The sequence below is a fragment of the Mesoplodon bidens genome (genome assembly GCF_964165515.1).
Source record: "Mesoplodon bidens genome assembly, chromosome: 15".
In the NCBI taxonomy this organism is placed as follows: Eukaryota; Metazoa; Chordata; class Mammalia; order Artiodactyla; family Ziphiidae; genus Mesoplodon; species Mesoplodon bidens.
Window position 1 is genome coordinate 83,833,654 of NC_138171.1, and position 18,484 is coordinate 83,852,137.

The window sequence follows — 18,484 nt, forward strand, 5'->3', positions numbered from 1 at the left end:
TTAAAATTATAAAGTCTTTGTTTCTTATGTATGTTATAAAGACCTTTTCTTAGTTTGTCTTTAAACTTGTTCCAATTTTTAATCTGAAACTGAAATGTGTAACTTTCTAAAATAACAGTTTTTAGTTTAATGGTTTTTCTGTTGTCATATGTTTTCCCTATTGATTATATATTTCTAAAATTCACTCTGCTTTAAGAACTTTCTTTTGAATTTAAAGATCTTGAATCCAGGTAAAACTCATTTATTCTAATGTGTGAACTAGGAATTTAACACTAATTGTATTTGAGTGCAGTCACTTGTTGAGCTAACATAGTATACTGAATACTTCCCACCAATCCCAAAGGCCCCTTCCATTTGGTAAAGTGCTAAATACCCTTCCTCCTAGGCCTGTTCTCTAGCTCATGATCCTTTTGAATTTTTTCCTTATGGTAAAAATGTCAGAAAGATGCGCGCCTAATGGTTCAGCACAGTCATCTCTGGGAGACTGTGTGAGATACTTCCCCCCTCCCTTCCCTTGTGTGCATTTTGACTAACCTTCAATTTTCGTGTATTGAATCTTAAATTTTGCACCCCCCCTTACTTCTTTTTCATTCACATTTTAAAAAAATTGCTTGGGGAATTCCCTGGCGGTCCAGTGGTAAGGACTCCAAGCTCTCACTGCGGCGGGGCGGGTTCCATCCCTGGTAGGGGACCTAACATCCCACAAGCCCGGCAGCAATGCCAAAAAAAAAAAGAAGAAAAAACAAATTGTTTGGCTGGGCTAATTTGGTTAACTTTTTCATCTGTGTTCTTAAATCTCTCTCTAGCTGGCGGCTGCGAGGAGGCCCCTCATCTCCAGGTCGTGGTGATGGTGATGCAGAGCGGTAGGGGCTGGGGTGCTGTGGGGGTGATGTAGGGGCGGGGGCGTGGAGGGGGAGGGGCAGGTGAGGTCGGACGAGGAGAGGTGGGGATGACGTGGGAGCGACGGGGTTGTGGGAGTTGGGGCGATGTAGGGGGGGTTGGGGGTAGGGAGGGTAGGGCCCCGCGCAGGCCCCGCCCCACAGTGGGCGGAGCTCGCCGAGGACCTAAAACGGCGTCGGGCTCTGTGCGCAGGCGCGCGTCGGTCCTCGGCGGGGCTCCCTGGTGGTCTCGGGACTGTCTGGGCGCGGCCGCGCGTGGGGCGGGCGGTAGGCCCTGGAGGTCGGCGCCCTGTTAAGCGTGGGCCTCCGGAGGCTGCGAAGAGGGGCGCGGGGCGGAGGCAGAGGCAGCGCCGCCTGGGCCGCGTCCACACTGAATGGGGGGAGACTGGGGGTCCCGAGCGAACGCGCGGGAAGGGCCGCGTTTGTGGGAGAGGCCGCGCTGGCTGCGGCGTCTCCATCCTCGTAATCGCCGAGGAGGCCCGAACGCGGCCCAGAGGACTGAGCGACAGACCCCATTGGGCCCCGCAGCCCGGGGAGGTAAGACGAGCCCCGTGATGCTGCTCGGCTCGGCGTGGCGCGCGTTCCTCGGGCCCGAATACGAGGCTTGCGGCGGCGGTTTGCATCCCGGGTTTCCTTAGTTCCTTTAGACTGGTATCCGTCTGGCCCAGCGCTGTCCGGAGACGCCCCGCAGCTGTGCCGTCCAGGGGCCGAGGGCTCTTGAGCCGCGGCCGGCCCGCCTTTGTCCTCAGCCTCCTCTGCGGTCGTAGAAGTGCGGCCTGAGGTCTCTGGTGCTGCGTGTTCTCCGAGAGGCAGATCTGGCACCCGGATGAAGGTTCCCGCTGAAGTGAATTTGTCCCCTAGGCTCTACTGGAACAGAGCATCTCTACTGAGCCGGAAGGAGGGGGACTCCAGGAACGGGAATCTCACAGGGAAGAACCCCCGCTCCCTGTAGCCTCTGACCCAAGACCCATCGGAGCTTCAGAAGAGAAGCGGAAGAAACCCCGAAAAGGAGCGTATCGCCCGGAGGGCCGAGGCTGGAGTGATTTCACCACCATCAGCTGTGAGTCACTTTGGAAGAGAGAAGGCAGCTGGGACTGAGTGAGACATGTGGTGGGGGAGTGGTGGGATGCCGGGGGATTCCGCAGCTGGGAAGCTTTTATCTTTAACCCCACCCCAAATGGCACCCTCCCCTCCCTTCATTCTCCACCAGTTCTTTCCAGAAGCTGGGCAGTGCTTTTCTGTCGCTCCTGTTCTTAGAGTCAAGAGTAGTAGTTCCCAGACGGTTTGCCAGGATTATCTTTATTTTTTCATTTGACAGGAGGGAAAAAGCCTGAAAGGGGAAATGACTTGTGAAGAATTGGTAAGAGACACACAGAAGTCCTGGCATGTGCTGTCCACACGTTTCCTCTTAAAAAAATCCTTTTGAGGATGTCCCTGATGGTCCAGTGGTTAAGACTCCATGCTTCCAATCCAGGGGCCCGGGTTGATCCCTGGTCAGGGAATTAGATCCCGCATGCCTGCTGCAACTAAGAAGTCCACATGCTTCAACTAAAGATCCCCTGTGCTGCAATTAAGACCCGGTGCAGCCATAAAAAAATAAATAGATACATATTAAAAAAATCCTTTTGAGAAACAGCAAGTTAGAAGAAACAGTTTTTCTTTTTAAAAAAACAAGTTTAAGGCACCTATCCCTTTTCTCAAAACTTTATGAGGATTCTTGGACTCAGGGGGTTAACATCTTGGTAGTAAAACAGTTACGCAAAATAGCTTTTAGGGTTTTTCCCCCTGCTATATGTTTTAATGAAGGCATCATATTTTGAGATGCTATCAGTTGCTTAATAATTCTGCTTTCAGTGTTTCTGTGTTAGTGAGAGGGGAACATAAATAGTTAAAGGAGTAGGGAACATTGTGGGTTTAAGGAGTCACGAAGGGGCAGTTGTTAACCTTCCTCTCCTCCTCCAGGATTAAAGGTTACCCAGCTGGCGTGTGGAAGTTTTTAGGAAGAGCGTTGAGGAGCTCTCATCATCCTGTTCCTCTTTCCTCCTCTTCCAGGAATGCCTTCCCAGGTTTGACAGTCTTCCAAGAACAACAGAAAATGAACAAATCCCAGGTGAAGTATTTCTTTTCTCTATACCCTATTTCATTTTCCAGTGGATTTCATGGCTTTTATTAGGGTGTTCATATATTAAGATGGAAAAGTGGAAATAGATAAAAAGCCACCAAAATGGGATTCATCCTATCCTTTCCACCCCTCACCTCATCCTGGGTGGCATCTAGGCTCCACTACCTTTAAGACGTCATCATTTCTTAAACCTGTCTTTTCTACTTAATTCTTTCTCCACTTATCAGAGCTTCATCTTCTCTCCCCAGCACTGTTGGAACAGTTTTTTGCTTCCTTCTCCCCGAGGTTAAGTCTGTCCTCCTGAGTAATCTGAAATGCTATTCAGGTGATGCCACTTCAGTATGGAAACCACTTGAATAGCTTCTGGCCCTCCAGAGGGGAAAGGCTGAGTTCTTATGAAATTAAGGCTGTTGAGAACAGAACCACTTCCTATTTCTCTGTTTTACTAAATATTTTTTAAAATTCTCATATTCTACATTTTATTCAACAGTGATTGATTAGTGTGTGAGGTACTGAACTGTGCGCCACAGACTCTGCTCAAAACGATGTAGAGACCTGGTCCCTTTTTGGTGGAGTTCACAGTTTAGAGGAGAAGGTGACATTTAAAGAGTAAACATGTAACAGTGGTCTCCAGTGACCCCAAACCTGACATAACTTCCTGAACACATCCGGTTACCGCCCACCTGTGCGTCTCACTCATGTCTCTGTCCTGCGGGCTGACCTGGGAGCCCTGCTCCACTTCCTTTCCTGAGTCTCCAGTTCATCTCTCAGGAGCTAACTTGGGGGAGATCTCTTCCAGGAAGCCCTCTCCTCTTTCTTTGTCCCCCCTTCCTCTCTGTGCTCCACAATGCCTCTGCTGTCCCTGTCACTGCACTTTGTCCATTGTATGGAAATTACCTGTTTGTGTCTGCGTTGACAGGCCATTAGCCCTTCAAAGTCCAGTTGCATGCCGTGTTCATCTTCATATTTTTCATTCCTCACCCTGTGCCTTGCTCCTGGTAGGTGCTCATCACGTGTTTGTGGCTGAATAAGCAAATGGAAGGCTTGGGAACCAAACTCTGCTCTGACTGGATAATCATTCTACCTGAATACAGAGCAGGGCCATCCAGGAGAAATGGGGTCTCCTTTCCCTTCTCTGAATGCTATCTTGGATCATGCAAGGTGGAGTATTTTTGTTATTGTTGCTTTTGTAAGAATTCGTGTTTGAGCAGTATTAGGTTTACAGCAAGGTTGGGCTGAAGGTACAGAGATTTCCCATATACCACCTGCCCCCAGCAACCTACAGCCTTCCCCATTATCAACAATCCCCACCAGACGGTATGCTTGTTAAAGTGGATGAACCTACGCTGACACATCATTGTCACCCACAATCTATAGTTTACATTAGGGTTCACTCTTGGTGTTGTACATTCTGTGGGTCTTGATGAATGTATCACATGTATTCACCATTATAGTATCATACAGGGTAGTTTCACTACATTTAAAACTCCTCTGTGCTCCACCTGTTCATCCCCCACTTCCCTCCCTGCCTCCCCTCCCCCCACCAACCACTTCATTGTCTCCATTGTTTTGCCTTTTCCAGAATGTCGCATAGTTGGAATCATACAGTATGTAGCTTTTTCAGATTGGCTTTTTTTGACCTAGTAATACTTATTTAAGATTCCTTTGTTTCTTTTCATGGCTTGATAGCTCATTCTGTTTTAGTGCTGAATAGTATTCCATTGTCTGGATGTACCACAGTTTATCCATTCACCTACCGAAGAACATCTTGGTTGCTTCCAAATTTGGGAAGTTGAGAATAAGGCTACCATAAGCATCCGTTTACAGGTTTTTGTGTGGACATAAGTTTTTAACTTCATTGGGTGAATACCAGGGAGCATGATTGCTGGGTCATATGGTGAAAGCATGTTTATCTTTGTAAGAAACCATCAAACTATCTCCCAAAGTAGCTGTGCCATTTTGCATTCCCACCAGCAGTGAATGAGAATTCCTGTTGCTCCACATCCTCACCAGCATTTGGTGTTGTCATTGTTCTGGATCTTGGGCATTCTAACAGGTGTATAGTGGAATCTCATTGGTTTAATTTGCAGTTCCCTAATGACATGTGATGTGGAGCATCTTTTCATATGCTTATTGTTTGTCATCTGTATATCTTCTTTGGTAAGCAGTCCCTTAAAGTCTTGGGTTGTTTGTTTTCTTATTGTTGAGTTTTAAATGTTCTTTGTATATTTTGGATAATAATCCTTTATCAGCTGTGTCTGTTGCAGATATTTTCTCCCAGTTTGTGGCTTGTCTTTCAACTCTCTTGACAGTGTCTTTGACAGAGTGGAAATTTTTCATTTTAATGGAAATACAGCTTATCAGTTATTTATTTCATGGTGCTGTGTCTAAAAAGTGATTGCTAAACTGCAAGTCATCAGATTTTCTCCTGTGTTATCTTCTAGGACTTTTGTAATTTTGTATTTTACAGTTAAGTTTGTGATCCATTTTTAGTTAACTTTTGTGATGGGGGTAAAGTCTGTGTTTAGATTTTTTTTTTGCATGTGGATGTCCAGTTATTCCAGCACCATTTTTTGAAAAGACTGTCTTTGCTCCATTGTATTGTCTTTGTTCCTTTGTCAAAGATCAGTTGACTACATGTATGTGGGTCTATTTCTTGGATCTCTAGTTTGTTTCATTGATCTATTTGTCCTTTCACTGTCTTTATTACTGTAGCTTTACAGTAAGGCCTTACTTAAGTCAGGTAGTGTCTGTCCTCCAACCTTGTTCCTCTCTTTTGATATTGTTTGGCTATTCTGGGTCTTTTGCCTATTTAAAAGTTTAGAACCAGTTTGTTGATATCCACAAAATAATTGACTGGGATTTTGAGATTTCATTGAACCTGTAGATCAGGTTTGGAAGAACTGACATCATGGTAACACTGAGTCTTCCTGTCCACAAACATGTAATATCTCTCCATTTATTTAGTTCCTCTATTTCTTTCATCAGAGTTTTACAATTTTCCTCATATACATCTTGTATGTATTTTGTTAGATTTATACATAAGTATTTCATTTGGGGGCGGAGTGAATGTAAATGATACTGTTTTTTTTTTTTTTTTTTTTAAGAAATTATTGCTTATTTTTTAATTTTTATTTATTTATTTTTTTTGCAGTATGCGGGCCTCTCACTGTTGTGGCCTCTCTCGTTGCGGAGCACAGGCTCCGGATGCGCAGGCCCAGTGGCCATGGCTCACGGGCCCAGCCACTCCGCGGCATGTGGGATCCTCCCGGACCGGGGCACGAACCCGCGTCCCCTGTATCAGCAGGCGGACTCTCAACCACTGCGCCACCAGGGAAGCCCAATGATACTGTTTTTAATTTCAAATTCCACTTGTTCATTGCTGTTATATAGAAAAATGATTGACTTCTATATATTAACCTTGTGCCCTGCAAAATTGCTATAATTGCTTAATAGTTTCAGGACTTTTTTGTTGATTCTTTCAGATTTTCTACATAGACGATTTTGCCATCTGACAACAAAGACAGTTTTATTCCTTCCTAATCAGTATACCTTTTGTTTCCTTTTCTTGTCTTGTTGCATTAGTTAGGACTTCCAGTACAGTGTTGAAAAGGAGTGGTGAAAGGGGACATCCTTGCCTTGTTCCTTATATTAGTGGGAAAGCTGCTAGTTTCTCACCATTAAGTATGATGTCATCTGTAGGCTTTTGTAGATATTCTTTATCAAGTTGAGGAAGTTCCTCTTTGTTCCTAGTTTACCGAGAGTTTATTTATTTATTTTGGCTGTGTTGGGTCTTCATTGCTGTGTGTGGGCTTTCTCTAGGTGCGGCGAGCAGGGGCTACTCTTCAATGTGGTGCATGGGCTTCTCATTGCGGTGGCTTCTCTTGTTGCGGAGCATGGGCTCTAGGTGCACAGGCTTCAGTAGTTGCAGCATGCAGCCTCAGTAGTTGCGGCACACTGGCCCTAGAGTGCACAGGCTTCTGTAGTTGAGGCGTGTGGGCTCAGTAGTTGCGGTGTGTGGGCTCTAGGGCACGTCAGCTTCAGTAGTTATGGTGCATCGGCTCCAGTAGTTGTGGCACGTGGGCTCTAGAGCGCAGGCTCAGTAGTTGTGTGCGCAGGCTTAGTTGCTCTGTGGCATGTGGGATCTTCCCAGACCAGGGTTTGAACCTGTGTCCCCTACGCTGGCAAGTGGATTCTTAACCACTGCACCACCAGGGAAGTCCCGAGAGTTTCTTTTTTTTATCATTTCTCAAATGCTTTTTTTGTGTCTTTTGATATGATCATGTGATTTTTGTTCTGTAGCCTATTGATGTGATGGATTATATTAATTGATTTTTGAATGTTGAGCCAGCTTTGATATCTGGAATAAATCCCACTTGTTTGTGGTGTGTATTTCTTTTTATATTTTGTCAAGGATTTTTGCGTCTATATTCATGAGAGATATTTGTCTCTGGTTTTCTTATCTTGTAATGTCTTTGTCTTGAGACAAAGAGGTAGGAACTATTCCCTGTTTCTATTTTCTGAAAGAGATTGTAGATATTTAGTATAATTTCTTTCATAAGTGTTTGGTAGAATTTATGAGTGAACCCACCTAGGCTTGGTTCTTTTTGTTTTGGAAGGTTATTAATTATTGACTCAATTTAAAAATACAGACTTGGGCTTCCCTGGTGGCGCAGTGGTTGAGAGTCCGCCTGCCGATGCAGGGGACGCGGGTTCGTGTCCCAGTCCGGGAGGATCCCACATGCCGCGGAGCGGCTGGGCCTGTGAACCATGGCTGCTGAGCCTGCGCGTCCGGAGCCTGTGCTCCTCAGTGGGAGGGGCTGCAACAGTGAGAGGCCCGTGTAACGCAAAACAAACAAACAAACAAACAAATACAGACTTATTTAGATTGTATATTTGTTCTTGTGTGAGTTGGGTAGATTGTGACTTTGAACAGATTGGTCCACTTCATCGTTGTCAAATTTGTGGGCAGAGAGTTATTCATTATATTTCTTTATTATTTTAATGTCAATGGGATCTGTAGTTATATCCCCACTTTCATTTCTGATATTAGTAATTTGTGTTCTCTCTTTTTCTTAGTCTAGCTAGAGGTTTATTAATTTTATTGATCTTTTCAAAGAATCGGCTTTTGGTTTCATTGATTTTTCTCCATTGATTTCCTATTTTCAGTTTCTTTTGAAATTTCATTTTGATTCTATTCCAGTTTTTATTATTTCTTTTCTTCTGCTTAGTTTTTTTTTTTTTTTTTTTTTTTTTTTTTTGCGGTACACGGCCCTCTCACTGTTGTGGCCTCTCCCGTTGCGGAGCACAGGCTCCGGACGCGCAGGCTCAGTGGCCATGGCTCACGGGCCCAGCCGGTCCGCGGCATGTGGGATCTTCCCAGACCGGGGCACAGAACCAGCGTCCCCTGCATCGGCAGGTGGACTCTCAACCACTGCGCCACCAGGGAAGCCCTTCTGCTTAGTTTTGATTTAATTTGTTCTTCATCTAGTTTCCTAAGGTGGAATCTTAGATGACTGATTTTAGATCTTTCTTTTTTCTAAATATATGCACTATAATGCTATAGATTTCTAAGTATTGATTTTGCTGCATCACACAATAAATTGTGTTTTAATTTTCATTTAGTTCAAAATATTTTAAAATTTCTTTTGAGATTTCTTCTTTCACCCATGTGTTACTTAGAAATGTGTTGTTTAATCTTGTATTTTAGAGTTTTTCAGCTATCTTTCTGTTACTGATTTATAGTTTAATTCCATTGTGGTCTGAGAGGTTAGACATTGTATGATTTCTGTTCTTTTAAATTTATTAAGGTGTGGTTTATGGCCCAGAATGTGGTCCATCTTGGTGAATATTCCATGTGAGTTTGAGAAGAATGTGTATTGTGCTTTTGTTGGATGAAGCAGTCTATAGATATCAGTTAGAGCCAATTGACTGATGGTGTTGTTGAGTTCAACTACAGGCAAACCTCAGAGATATTGTGGGTTTGGTTCCAAACCATCTTAGTAAAGCGAATATCATAATAAAATGGGTCACACAAATTTTTCGGTTTTCCAGTGCCTATAAAAATTATGTTTACACTGTACTGTAGTCTGTTAAGTGTGCAATATTATGCCTAAAAAATGCACATAACTTAATTTAAAAAATGATGCTGTTAGTCAGGGCTTCCCTGGTGGCGCAGTGGTTGAGAGTCCGCCTGCCGATGCAGGGGACACGGGTTCGTGCCCTGGTCTGGGAAGATCCCACATGCCGCAGAGTGGCTGGGCCCGTGAGCCATAGCCACTGAGCCTGCCCGTCTGGAGCCTGTGCTCCACAACGGGAGAGGCCACAACAGTGAGAGGCCTGCGTACAGCAAAAAAAAAAAAAAAAAAAAAAAAGATGTCGAATTTTGGGGCTTCCCTGGTGGCGCAGTGGTTGAGAATCCGCCTGCCGATGCAGGGGACATGGGTTCGTGCCCCGGTCTGGGAAGATCCTACATGCCGCGGAGCGGCTAGGCCCGTTAGCCATGGCCGCTGAGCCTGCGCGTCCAGAGCCTGTGCTCCGCAACGAGAGAGGCCACAACAGTGAGAGGCCCGCGTACCGAAAAAAAAAAAAAAAAAAAAAAAATGATGCTGTTAGAAAAATGATGGCAGTAGACTTGCTCGATGCAGGGTTGCCACAAACCTTCAACTTGTATTAAAAAAAAAAAAGGCAGTATCTGCGAAGCACAGTAAAATGAGGTTTGTCTTTGTGTCTTTACTGATTTTCTGCCCGCTGTTTGTGATAGAGCTGTGTTGAAGTCTCCAACATTAGATTCCGTCTGTTTCTCCTTGTAGTTCTATCACTTTTTGCCTGATGTATTTGACACTTTGTTGTTAGGTGCATACATGTTAAGGATTATTACCTCTTCTTGGAGATTTGACCCCTTTATCATTATGAATGACTTTCTTTATCCTTGATAACTTTTCTTACTTTGAAGTCTGCTATGTCTGAAAATAATATAGCCACTCCACTCCTGCTTTCTTTTGATTAGTATTATCATGGTGTGTCTTTCTCCATCCATGTACATGGTGGGGGAGGGGTGTTCAAACTCTTACCTTCAATGGAGTTTTCACCCCCTCAGTTTTTTTTTTTTTTTTTTTGCGGTATGCGGGCCTCTCACTGTTGTGGCCTCTCCCGTTGCGGAGCACAGGCTCCGGATGCGCAGGCCCAGCGGCCATGGCTCACGGGCCCAGCCGCTCCGCGGCATATGGGATCCTCCCAGACCGGGGCACGAACCCGTATCCCCTGCATCGGCAGGCGGACTCTCAACCACTGCGCCACCAGGGAGGCCCCCCTCAGTTTTTTTGTTGTGGTAAAATACACATACAAAATTTATGATTTTTAGATAACTAATAAGGACCTACTGTATAGCACAGGGAACTCTACTCAATACTCTGTAATGGTCTACGTAGGAAAAAAATCTAAAAAAGAGTGGATACATGTATATGTATAAACTGATTCACTTTGCTGTACACCTGAAACTAACACAACATTGTAAATCAACTATACTCCAAAAAATTTAAAAAAAATCACTTTAACCATTTTAAGTATTCAGTAGTGTTAAATAAGTACATTTATAATGTTGTGCAACCGTCACTACCATCCATCCACATGACTCTTTATCTTATAAAGCTAAAACTCTGTACCCATTAAACGATAACTTCACATTCCTTCCTCCTCCTAGCCCCTGGCAACCATCATTATATTCTCTGTCTCTATGATTTTGACTATTCTAAGTACCTCATATAAATGGTTTTATGTAGTATTTGTCGTTTTGTGCTTGTCTTATTTCACTTAGCATAATGTCCTCAAGGTTCATCCATGTTGTAGCATATGTGAAAATTTCCTTCCTTTCTATTGTATATACATAACACATTTTGCTTATTTATTCATCTGTCAATGAACACTTGAGTTGCTTTCACATTTTAGTTAATGTGAGTAATGCTGCTATGAACATGGGTGTACAGATATTTCTTTTTTTTTTAAATTTAATTAATTTATTTATTTTTGGCTGTGTTGGGTCTTCGTTTCTGTGTGTGGGCTTTCTCTAGTTGCGGTGAGCGGGGGCCACTCTTCATCATGGTACGCAGTCCTCTCACTGTCATGGCTTCTCTTGTTGTGGAGCACAAGCTCCAGACACGCAGGCTCAGTAGTTGTGGCTCACGGGCCTAGTTGCTCCGCAGCATGTGGGATCATCCCAGACCAGGGCTCAAACCCATGTCCCCTGCATTGGCAGGCAGATTCTCAACCACTGCGCCACCAGTGAAGCCCCAGATATTTTTTTAAGATCCTGCTTTCTGTTCTTTTGGATATATACCCAGAAGTGGAATTGCTTGGTCATATGGTAATTCTGTTTTTAATTTTTTAAGGAACTGCCACACCCTTTTCTGTAACAGCTGTACTGTTTCACATCCCCACCAACAGTGCACAAGAGTTCCCATGGCTACACATCCTCTCCAGCACTTGTTATTTTGTAGTGGTTGTTATGTTTTGTTTTTTGTTTTCATAGTGAGGTGGTGTTTCATTGTAGTTTTAATTTGCATTCCACGAATGATCAGTGATATTGAGCATCTTTTCATGTGCTTATTGGCTATTTGTGTATTCTCTTTGGAGCGATGTCCAGGTCCTTTGTCCATTTTGAGTTGGATGTTCGGGAAGTTTTTGGTGTTTAGTTTTAGGGGTTCTTTATATATTCTGGATATTAATCCCTTACCAGACATATGATTTGCAGATATTTTCTCCCATTCTGTGGGTTGCATTTTACTCTGTTGATAGTGTCTTTTGATGCAGAACATTTTTAGTTTTCAGGGAGTCCAGTTTGTCTGTTTTTTCTTTTGTTCCCTGTGCCTTTGGTGTCATATCTGAGAAATCATAGCCAGATACTGTGTCATGAAGCTTTTGCCCTGCTTTCTTCTAAAAGTTTTATAGTTTTAAGTCTTACATTTAGGTCTTTGATCGATTTTGAGTTAATTTTTTTATTTGAGGTTAAGATCCAACTTTATTCTTCTGCATGTGTCTATTCAGTATTCTCAGTCCATTTGCTGAAACGACTATCTTTTCGCCATTGAATGGTCTTGACAACCTTGTCAAAAAGCATTTGAGCATAAATTTGAGGATTTATTTCTGGGCTCTCTATTTTATTGCTTTGGTCTGTTTGTTTTTATGCCAGTACCACACCATTTTTAGTACTGTAGCTTTGTAGTATCATAAGAGATATTGGTCTGTAGTTTTCTTGCAACATCTATGTGTGGCTTTGTTATAAGGGTGATGCTGACCTCATAGAATGAGTTAGGAAGCGTTCACTCCTCTTCAGTTTTTTGGAAAAGTTTGAGAAGGATTTGTATTAGCTCTACTTTCTTTCTTTGGTTGTGCTGTGCAGCATGTGGAATCTTTGTTCCCTGACCAGGGATCAAACCCATGCCCCCTGCAGTGGAAGCGTGGAGTCTTAACCACTGGACTGCCAGGGACGTCCCAGTATTAGCTTTTCTTTACATGTTTGGTAAAATGAACCAGTGAAGCCATGGTCCAGGACTTTTTTTTGTCAGAATATTTTTGGTTACCGATCCAATTTCCATACTAGTTATAGGTGTATTCAGAGTGCCTATTTTCCTCATGATTTAGTCTTGGTAGATTTTATGTTTCTAAAAATTTTTCCATTTCATCTTGGTAATCCAATTTATTGGTGTACAGTTTTCATAGTACTCTCCCATAATCCTTTTTATTTCAGCAGAATCGTTAGTAATGTTCATATCTTCATTTCTGATTTTAGTAATTTGAGTCTTTCCTCTTTTTTTCTTACTCCATCTAGGTAAAAGTTTGTCAAATTTGTTCATCTTTTTTAAAAAACAGTTTTTGGTTTCATTTTCTCTGTTTTTCTGTTTTCTATTTTGTTTACATCTGCTCTAATCTTTATTATTTCCTTCTTTCTGCTAGCTTTGGGTTTAATTTGTTCTTTTTCTAGTTCCTTAAATTGTAATGTTCGGTTGTTGATTTGAGACCTTCCTTGCTGCTGTTTAGTGTAAACGTTATAGCTACCATGGTGATTGCATGCGTGTCTTCACCAGCTCCTTATTTCTTCAGTGGTCACACCTCCCACCTGTGGAGGCACAGGATATCTCAGTGCTTTCTTCTCCATTGGGAAGAAAACAGGAGGTCGATTACATTTAAACTTTTAATGAGGAAAAAAAGATAAATTAAGCTTATCATTATCATGTGGATTAGCAGAATGTATATAGTACTTATTAAAAATGAATAAATTGGGAGTGCTCAAAACTTTACTGCCAAGATGGTGATGAAGTATTTTGGAGACCACTCAACTACATGGATGAGTCCAGAATTACTGCACAATGTGCTGCTGAACACATTTGCAGTTATTCCTCTTCTTGTGGCCCTGCCCTGTTCCCGTTCCTGTCATACTGCTGTGTTTTTCATACCTCTTTGACTTTGTGTATGTGCTTGCACCACATTAATTAAGATCTGCTATTGTGAATCCCAACCTGACAATACAAAATAGTCATATCTCCTACATTATATAATACTGATTCTAGCATAGCTCTAATAATACCATATTACATGATAATTATTCATAGGTATGATTTGTCTCCTTATCAAGATTTAAGCTCCTTAAAGGCCAAATAAAAATGATTGATTTAGGGGCTTCCCTGGTGGCGCAGTGGTTGAGAGTCCGCCTGCTGATGCAGGGGACACGGGTTTGTGCCCTGGTCCGGGAAGATCCCACATGCCGTGGAGCAGCTGGGCCCGTGAGCCATGGCCGCTGAGCCTGCGTGTCTGGAGCCTGTGCTCTGCAACGGGAGAGGCCACAACAGAGGACCGTGTACCGTGCAAAAAAAAAAAAAAAAAAAGATTGATTTAGCTCAATATTGGCAGGCTAGGGCAGTTTCAGACACATGGTAGAAACTTCAGGTTTTTTTTGTTTGAATTAATATGTTAATATACCATCTGGATTTTCCTATTATGATATCACTTTATCCCACAAAGTAAACCACAAAACAAGGTATAGAATAGGCAGCCTATATAATATTTATGGTAAACTCTCAAAATCAACATGTTAAGAATTATTTCCCATCTCTCTCACATCACCCAATACTGATCATCTCTTTGGCTTGAACAGAAGTGTGCTGGCCAGGGATCCGTGTCATTCAAGGACGTGACTGTGGACTTCACCTGGGATGAGTGGCTACAGCTGACCTGTATGCAGAGGACCCTGTACCAGGATGTGATGCTGGAAAACTACAGCCACCTGGTCTCCGTGGGTGAGGAGTCTTCCCTGTGTAGTGCCTCACAGTGTGCATTTCTTTTCTTAGCTGCCAAAACTTATGATCCCTTGGTGGAGCTTTATGATATTTGTACACCTCATGGGTCAGAAATGATTGCTGCTATTGAGCACAGAAAGAATGTTTCTGTTCTCACTTCCCTAAAGAAAGGTTCAAATGGGCACCATTATCATGTGAATCCTGAACTGGCACCTTCATTGTCCTTCAGGGCCCCAATGTCCAAGCAGCTTGTCTGAAGTCTTAACCCTGTATCTCACTCACAGGGTACTGTATCAGCAAACCAGAGGTGATTTTCAAGCTAGAGCAAGAAGAGCCGTGGCCATTAGAGAGAGCATTTCCATGCCGGAGCGATCCAGGTGAGTTAGTCACTATCAGGTGAAAAAAAAGAAGCCACTGGAAAAGCAGACCCAGTTGGATTGGTCCAGAAGTTGAGACCTTTGGTCTCTGTCTCAGTAATTCTGTGTAGGGGCTTCAGACCTTGGGAAGTAACTGAATGGCAAGCCAGCCTGCCTCAGATAACCTGAACCACATTTCCGTCCACCACTCTTAAGTACCAGCGCTTTCCTCTCTGGGCTGACTGTTAGGGAAGGTGACCATTCTTGTGCCCAGTGTTGACCCCCTGCCTGCCTCATGACCTTTGTTCTTGGTTTCTCCTTTCTAGTATTCATCTTCTCTCCATTTTCATGGACTATTTTCTTTTCAGTTTTCCCTGCAGGCATTTATTAATTCATTTTGCAGATATGCTTACTCTGTGCCACCCATGCTCCTGGTGTTGGAGATACACCGATGAACAAACACTGTTCCTGAGCTCCTATAGCTTACAAGCTAGCAGGAGGAGGAGACGTGAATAAATAAGTTTACACGTCCAGTGGTGACGAGAATGGTGAAAAGAACTAAAGCAGGAGATAGAGAGCGGGGTGTGCTCTTGTAAAAGGTGGCTGGAGAATGCCTTTCTGATGAAGTCAGCATTAGAGCAGATAAAGAAGTAAGGAGGTGAGTCATGTGGATTCTGGGGGTTCCAGGCGATGGAACAGCCACAGGGCCAAGTTCCTGCAGCAGGAGTTTGTTGGAAGTGCTCTGAGAAAAACAGGGATGTCAGAGTGGTGGCAGGGGAGCACCTTAGAGGGATGCTGGTGGGAGGTGACATCAGACAGGTAGCCAGGGGCCAAATGATGTCTTACAGGACACGGCGAGGGCTTTGACTTCATTTGGGGCGAGTTGGGTAGCTATTACTGGATTTCTGCAAGAGTATTTTTTTTAATTAATTAATTTATTTATTGGCTGTGTTGGGTCTTCGTTTCTGCGTGAGGGCTTTCTCCATTTGCGGCGAGCGGGGCCCACTCTTCATCGCGGTGCTTGGGCTTCTCATTGTCACGGCCTCTCCTGTTGCGGAGCACAGGCTCCAGATGCGCAGGCTCAGTAATTGTGGCTAACGAGCTTAGTTCCTCTGCGGCATGTGGGATCTTCCCAGACCAGGGCTCGAACCCGTGTCCCCTGCATTGGCAGGTGGATTCCCAACCACTGCGCCACCAGGGAAGCCCCAAAAGAGTGTGTTTTAAAAGAATTTCTTTGCTACTATGCAGAGAAAATTGGGGACAGGGACAAGGGTGGTGGACAAAGTAAAAGCATAAAGACAGTGAAATGCTGGCTCCTGAAACACTGACCACCACCATTGTTGAGGCAAATCTTAATTTATTGCTCACCCTGACAGTCTTAGCATCTTGGAAAAGAGTGAACAAAGTCAGGTTATTTATGAGATTTGAGAGTATAGTTTAAAATATATTTTTTTAATTCAGGGGCTTGATAACCTTTGGGTAAGAATTATGATTTAACAGTTTAGGATTTGTGGACAGGTCTTGGAGAATAAGTAGTATAGTATCTATGGGAAAGGTGAGAAGTTTGTTTAAAAGGGCTTTGAGGAAGCTTCTGAAATGAACAGTAAAATCATTTGCAACTTTTATCTTCCTGGGCATGAGTTTCATGGAGCAGGAAAGTCTGCCGGTGAACACAGTAGAACAGTAGTCATGGTAATGCAGAGAGTAAGCTGTGTGGATGTTGACGGTTTCAGCTCTCGACTGCAAAGAAGTGTTTGCAGTGGCTCAGATGTGAAGTGGGGGGTAGATGTGATGACATGTGGCTCCATGTTTGGAGAGTAGGATTTGTTGTTGGGTAGGATGTGGAGTGAGAGAACGGGGTGGGGAGCCGAGGATGACCTCAGTATTTAGTCTGAGCCACCTGCTGGGGTGGGAGGTGTTCACTGAGATGGGAAAAGTGGGGAGAAGCAGTTCAGGGCAAATTTTTTAGGAAGTGACTTTGAGAAGTGTCAGTGACTTGAGATGATAATTAATTATTCAAATTTAGTTGTTGATGAGGCCCTTGGACATACAGATCTGGAGTTGGAGAACAGACAGGAGTGCAGATTAAATTTGAAAGTCATGAGTTGAAAGGTGGTATGCAGACATAACTGGGCCTTGGGGAGTGGATGTGGATAGACAGGAAAAGAGGCTGCAACCCACAGCCTTACAACATGTAGGAGTCACAAGCGTAACAGAGAAGAAAACCCAGAGAGATGTCTGGAGGCCAAGAAAGGTGCTTGTCAAGAAGGACACAATGAATTTCTAGTTTGAAATTGGAAATATGAAGTCAGCGTTTTCCCCCTTTGTTCCTGTAAACCATCTAAAACCAACTAGGAGATTGAGAAATGAATTGCAGACTGGTATTTTGTATAAATCTGAGAAATAGCTAAACTTGAAACCATGACATAAGGGGAAGAACTGTTGAAAGCAATAAAAAAATCAGGCTGGGTACAGGCACCTGGAATTGGAACCAGAGAGAGACTTCCAGGGCTGCTGACCTCAGAAGGAAATGCAAGGTTACTAACCCTTGGTAAAACATCAGGAAGGGATTGAACAAGATTGTGGCAGGAACTTCCTTGTTACCTGCTTTGGTTCTGAGAAGCAGAGAAGTGGGATTCAGGGTGGAATCACACACATAACCCTTAACTGTGTAAAGTATTGGTCTTTGTAGCATTTGGGGGATAAATGAGACTTTGCCCGTGAAAATGCCCAGAGGTTTTCTGAGAGAAATAAAAGATAATCACATACAATGTTAAGTCCTTGGTCCTAAGCAGCCAGTGCAGGATGCATGGACATTTTCCTAAGAAAAAAAAAAGGGAGAAAGAGGAAAAAAGAAAAGGCCAAAAAAAAAAATTCGTAAGTGAAGAACATGCACCTGAAAAATATTGTCATAGAAGAGAGAAATATTGTGACCAAGTATCTCACTATGAATGTTTCACAGCTTAATGAAGCAATTGCCTTTATGATGCAAAAGCACAAGGAACCATATATAAGCACTGAGGGGAGAGATGAAGAGAAACAGGAGATTGTCTGAAAGCTTCCAGTGCTCAGGAATGAACTGGAAGAAGAAACATCCTGACAGTAAAATGTGTAGAATTGGAAGGAGCACAAGGAGCTGAAAACATAGTGAGGGGCCTGGAAGAGAGAAGCACAGGAAGTGAGCAGATGGAATGGGAATTGGGGCACAGTTAAAGGGGTCACATGTGGAAGACTGGAAAAGGAGGTTCAGCATGCACACCATCCAGTCTCCCATGTGGAAAGCCAGAGATAATTGAATAGAACAAATATTTAGAGATACATTTCAAGGAAACTTCCTGGTATGAAAGAAGACTGGAGTCTACATGAAAAGGACTAACTTAGGGGAAACTAACTCAGTTGTCGCCACCATGGTGTATCCTAGGGAAGTTACTAGATTTTTAAAGAAAGAAAGATTCTTTTTGGTCTGCAAAACCAAACAATTAAGTCATTTAAAACTTTGTTGAGGAATATTGACAAATATAATTGTATATATTTAAAACGTACAGTGTGATGATTTGATGTACATACATTGTAGAATGGTTACCAAGATTAAGATAATTAACACATCCATCACCTTACGTAGTTAACAGGTAATTTGTATGTGTGTTTTGGGGGGGGGTGAGAATGATTCAGATATATTTGCAACAGCATTCAAGGGTAAATACCATATTGTTAACTACAGTCACCATGCTCTACATTAGATCCCCAGCACTTGAATTAAGTCTTTTTTCTTTTAAATTCTGGCTGTGCTGCTTGGCTTGCAGGATCTCAGTTCCC

The 18,484-nt window shown here is 43.2% G+C and overlaps 2 protein-coding genes across 3 annotated transcripts in view; one reads left to right on the forward strand and one right to left on the reverse strand.

Annotated features, from left to right (window-relative positions):
* The first annotated feature begins 1,785 nt into the window (after positions 1 to 1,785).
* Positions 1,786 to 18,209, forward strand: LOC308629640 (zinc finger protein 37A-like). 2 transcript variants are annotated; one of them, XM_081257720.1, is made up of 6 exons: positions 1,786 to 1,959; positions 2,952 to 3,009; positions 4,024 to 4,182; positions 14,171 to 14,312; positions 14,597 to 14,689; positions 17,631 to 18,209. In XM_081257720.1, exons 2-6 carry the CDS (start codon positions 2,995 to 2,997, stop codon positions 17,633 to 17,635), a joined length of 414 nt encoding a protein of 137 aa, XP_081113846.1. In that variant the 5' UTR covers positions 1,786 to 1,959; positions 2,952 to 2,994; the 3' UTR covers positions 17,636 to 18,209. The 2 variants fall into 2 exon arrangements, 1 of the variants encoding a protein (XP_081113846.1); XR_014017693.1 differs by lacking the exons at positions 4,024 to 4,182; positions 14,597 to 14,689; positions 17,631 to 18,209 and having other exon boundaries at positions 2,862 to 3,009; positions 14,171 to 14,226.
* ZNF12 (zinc finger protein 12) overlaps positions 12,622 to 18,484 on the reverse strand; it is a 39,244-nt gene continuing 33,381 nt past the window's right edge. Inside the window, exon 6 of the mRNA XM_081257719.1 lies at positions 12,622 to 13,135. Coding sequence (XP_081113845.1) covers positions 13,116 to 13,135 — 20 coding nt within the window. The 3' untranslated portion in view covers positions 12,622 to 13,115. The remainder of the gene's footprint in view (positions 13,136 to 18,484) is intronic.

Bases quoted from the DNA above. Each gene is read 5' to 3' on its own strand.
- LOC308629640 (XM_081257720.1), top strand. The intron at 4,183-14,170 runs GTGGAGTATTTT...TGGCTTGAACAG, and splicing joins GCTATCTTGGATCATGCAAG to AAGTGTGCTGGCCAGGGATC. The intron at 14,313-14,596 runs GTGAGGAGTCTT...TCTCACTCACAG, and splicing joins CAGCCACCTGGTCTCCGTGG to GGTACTGTATCAGCAAACCA.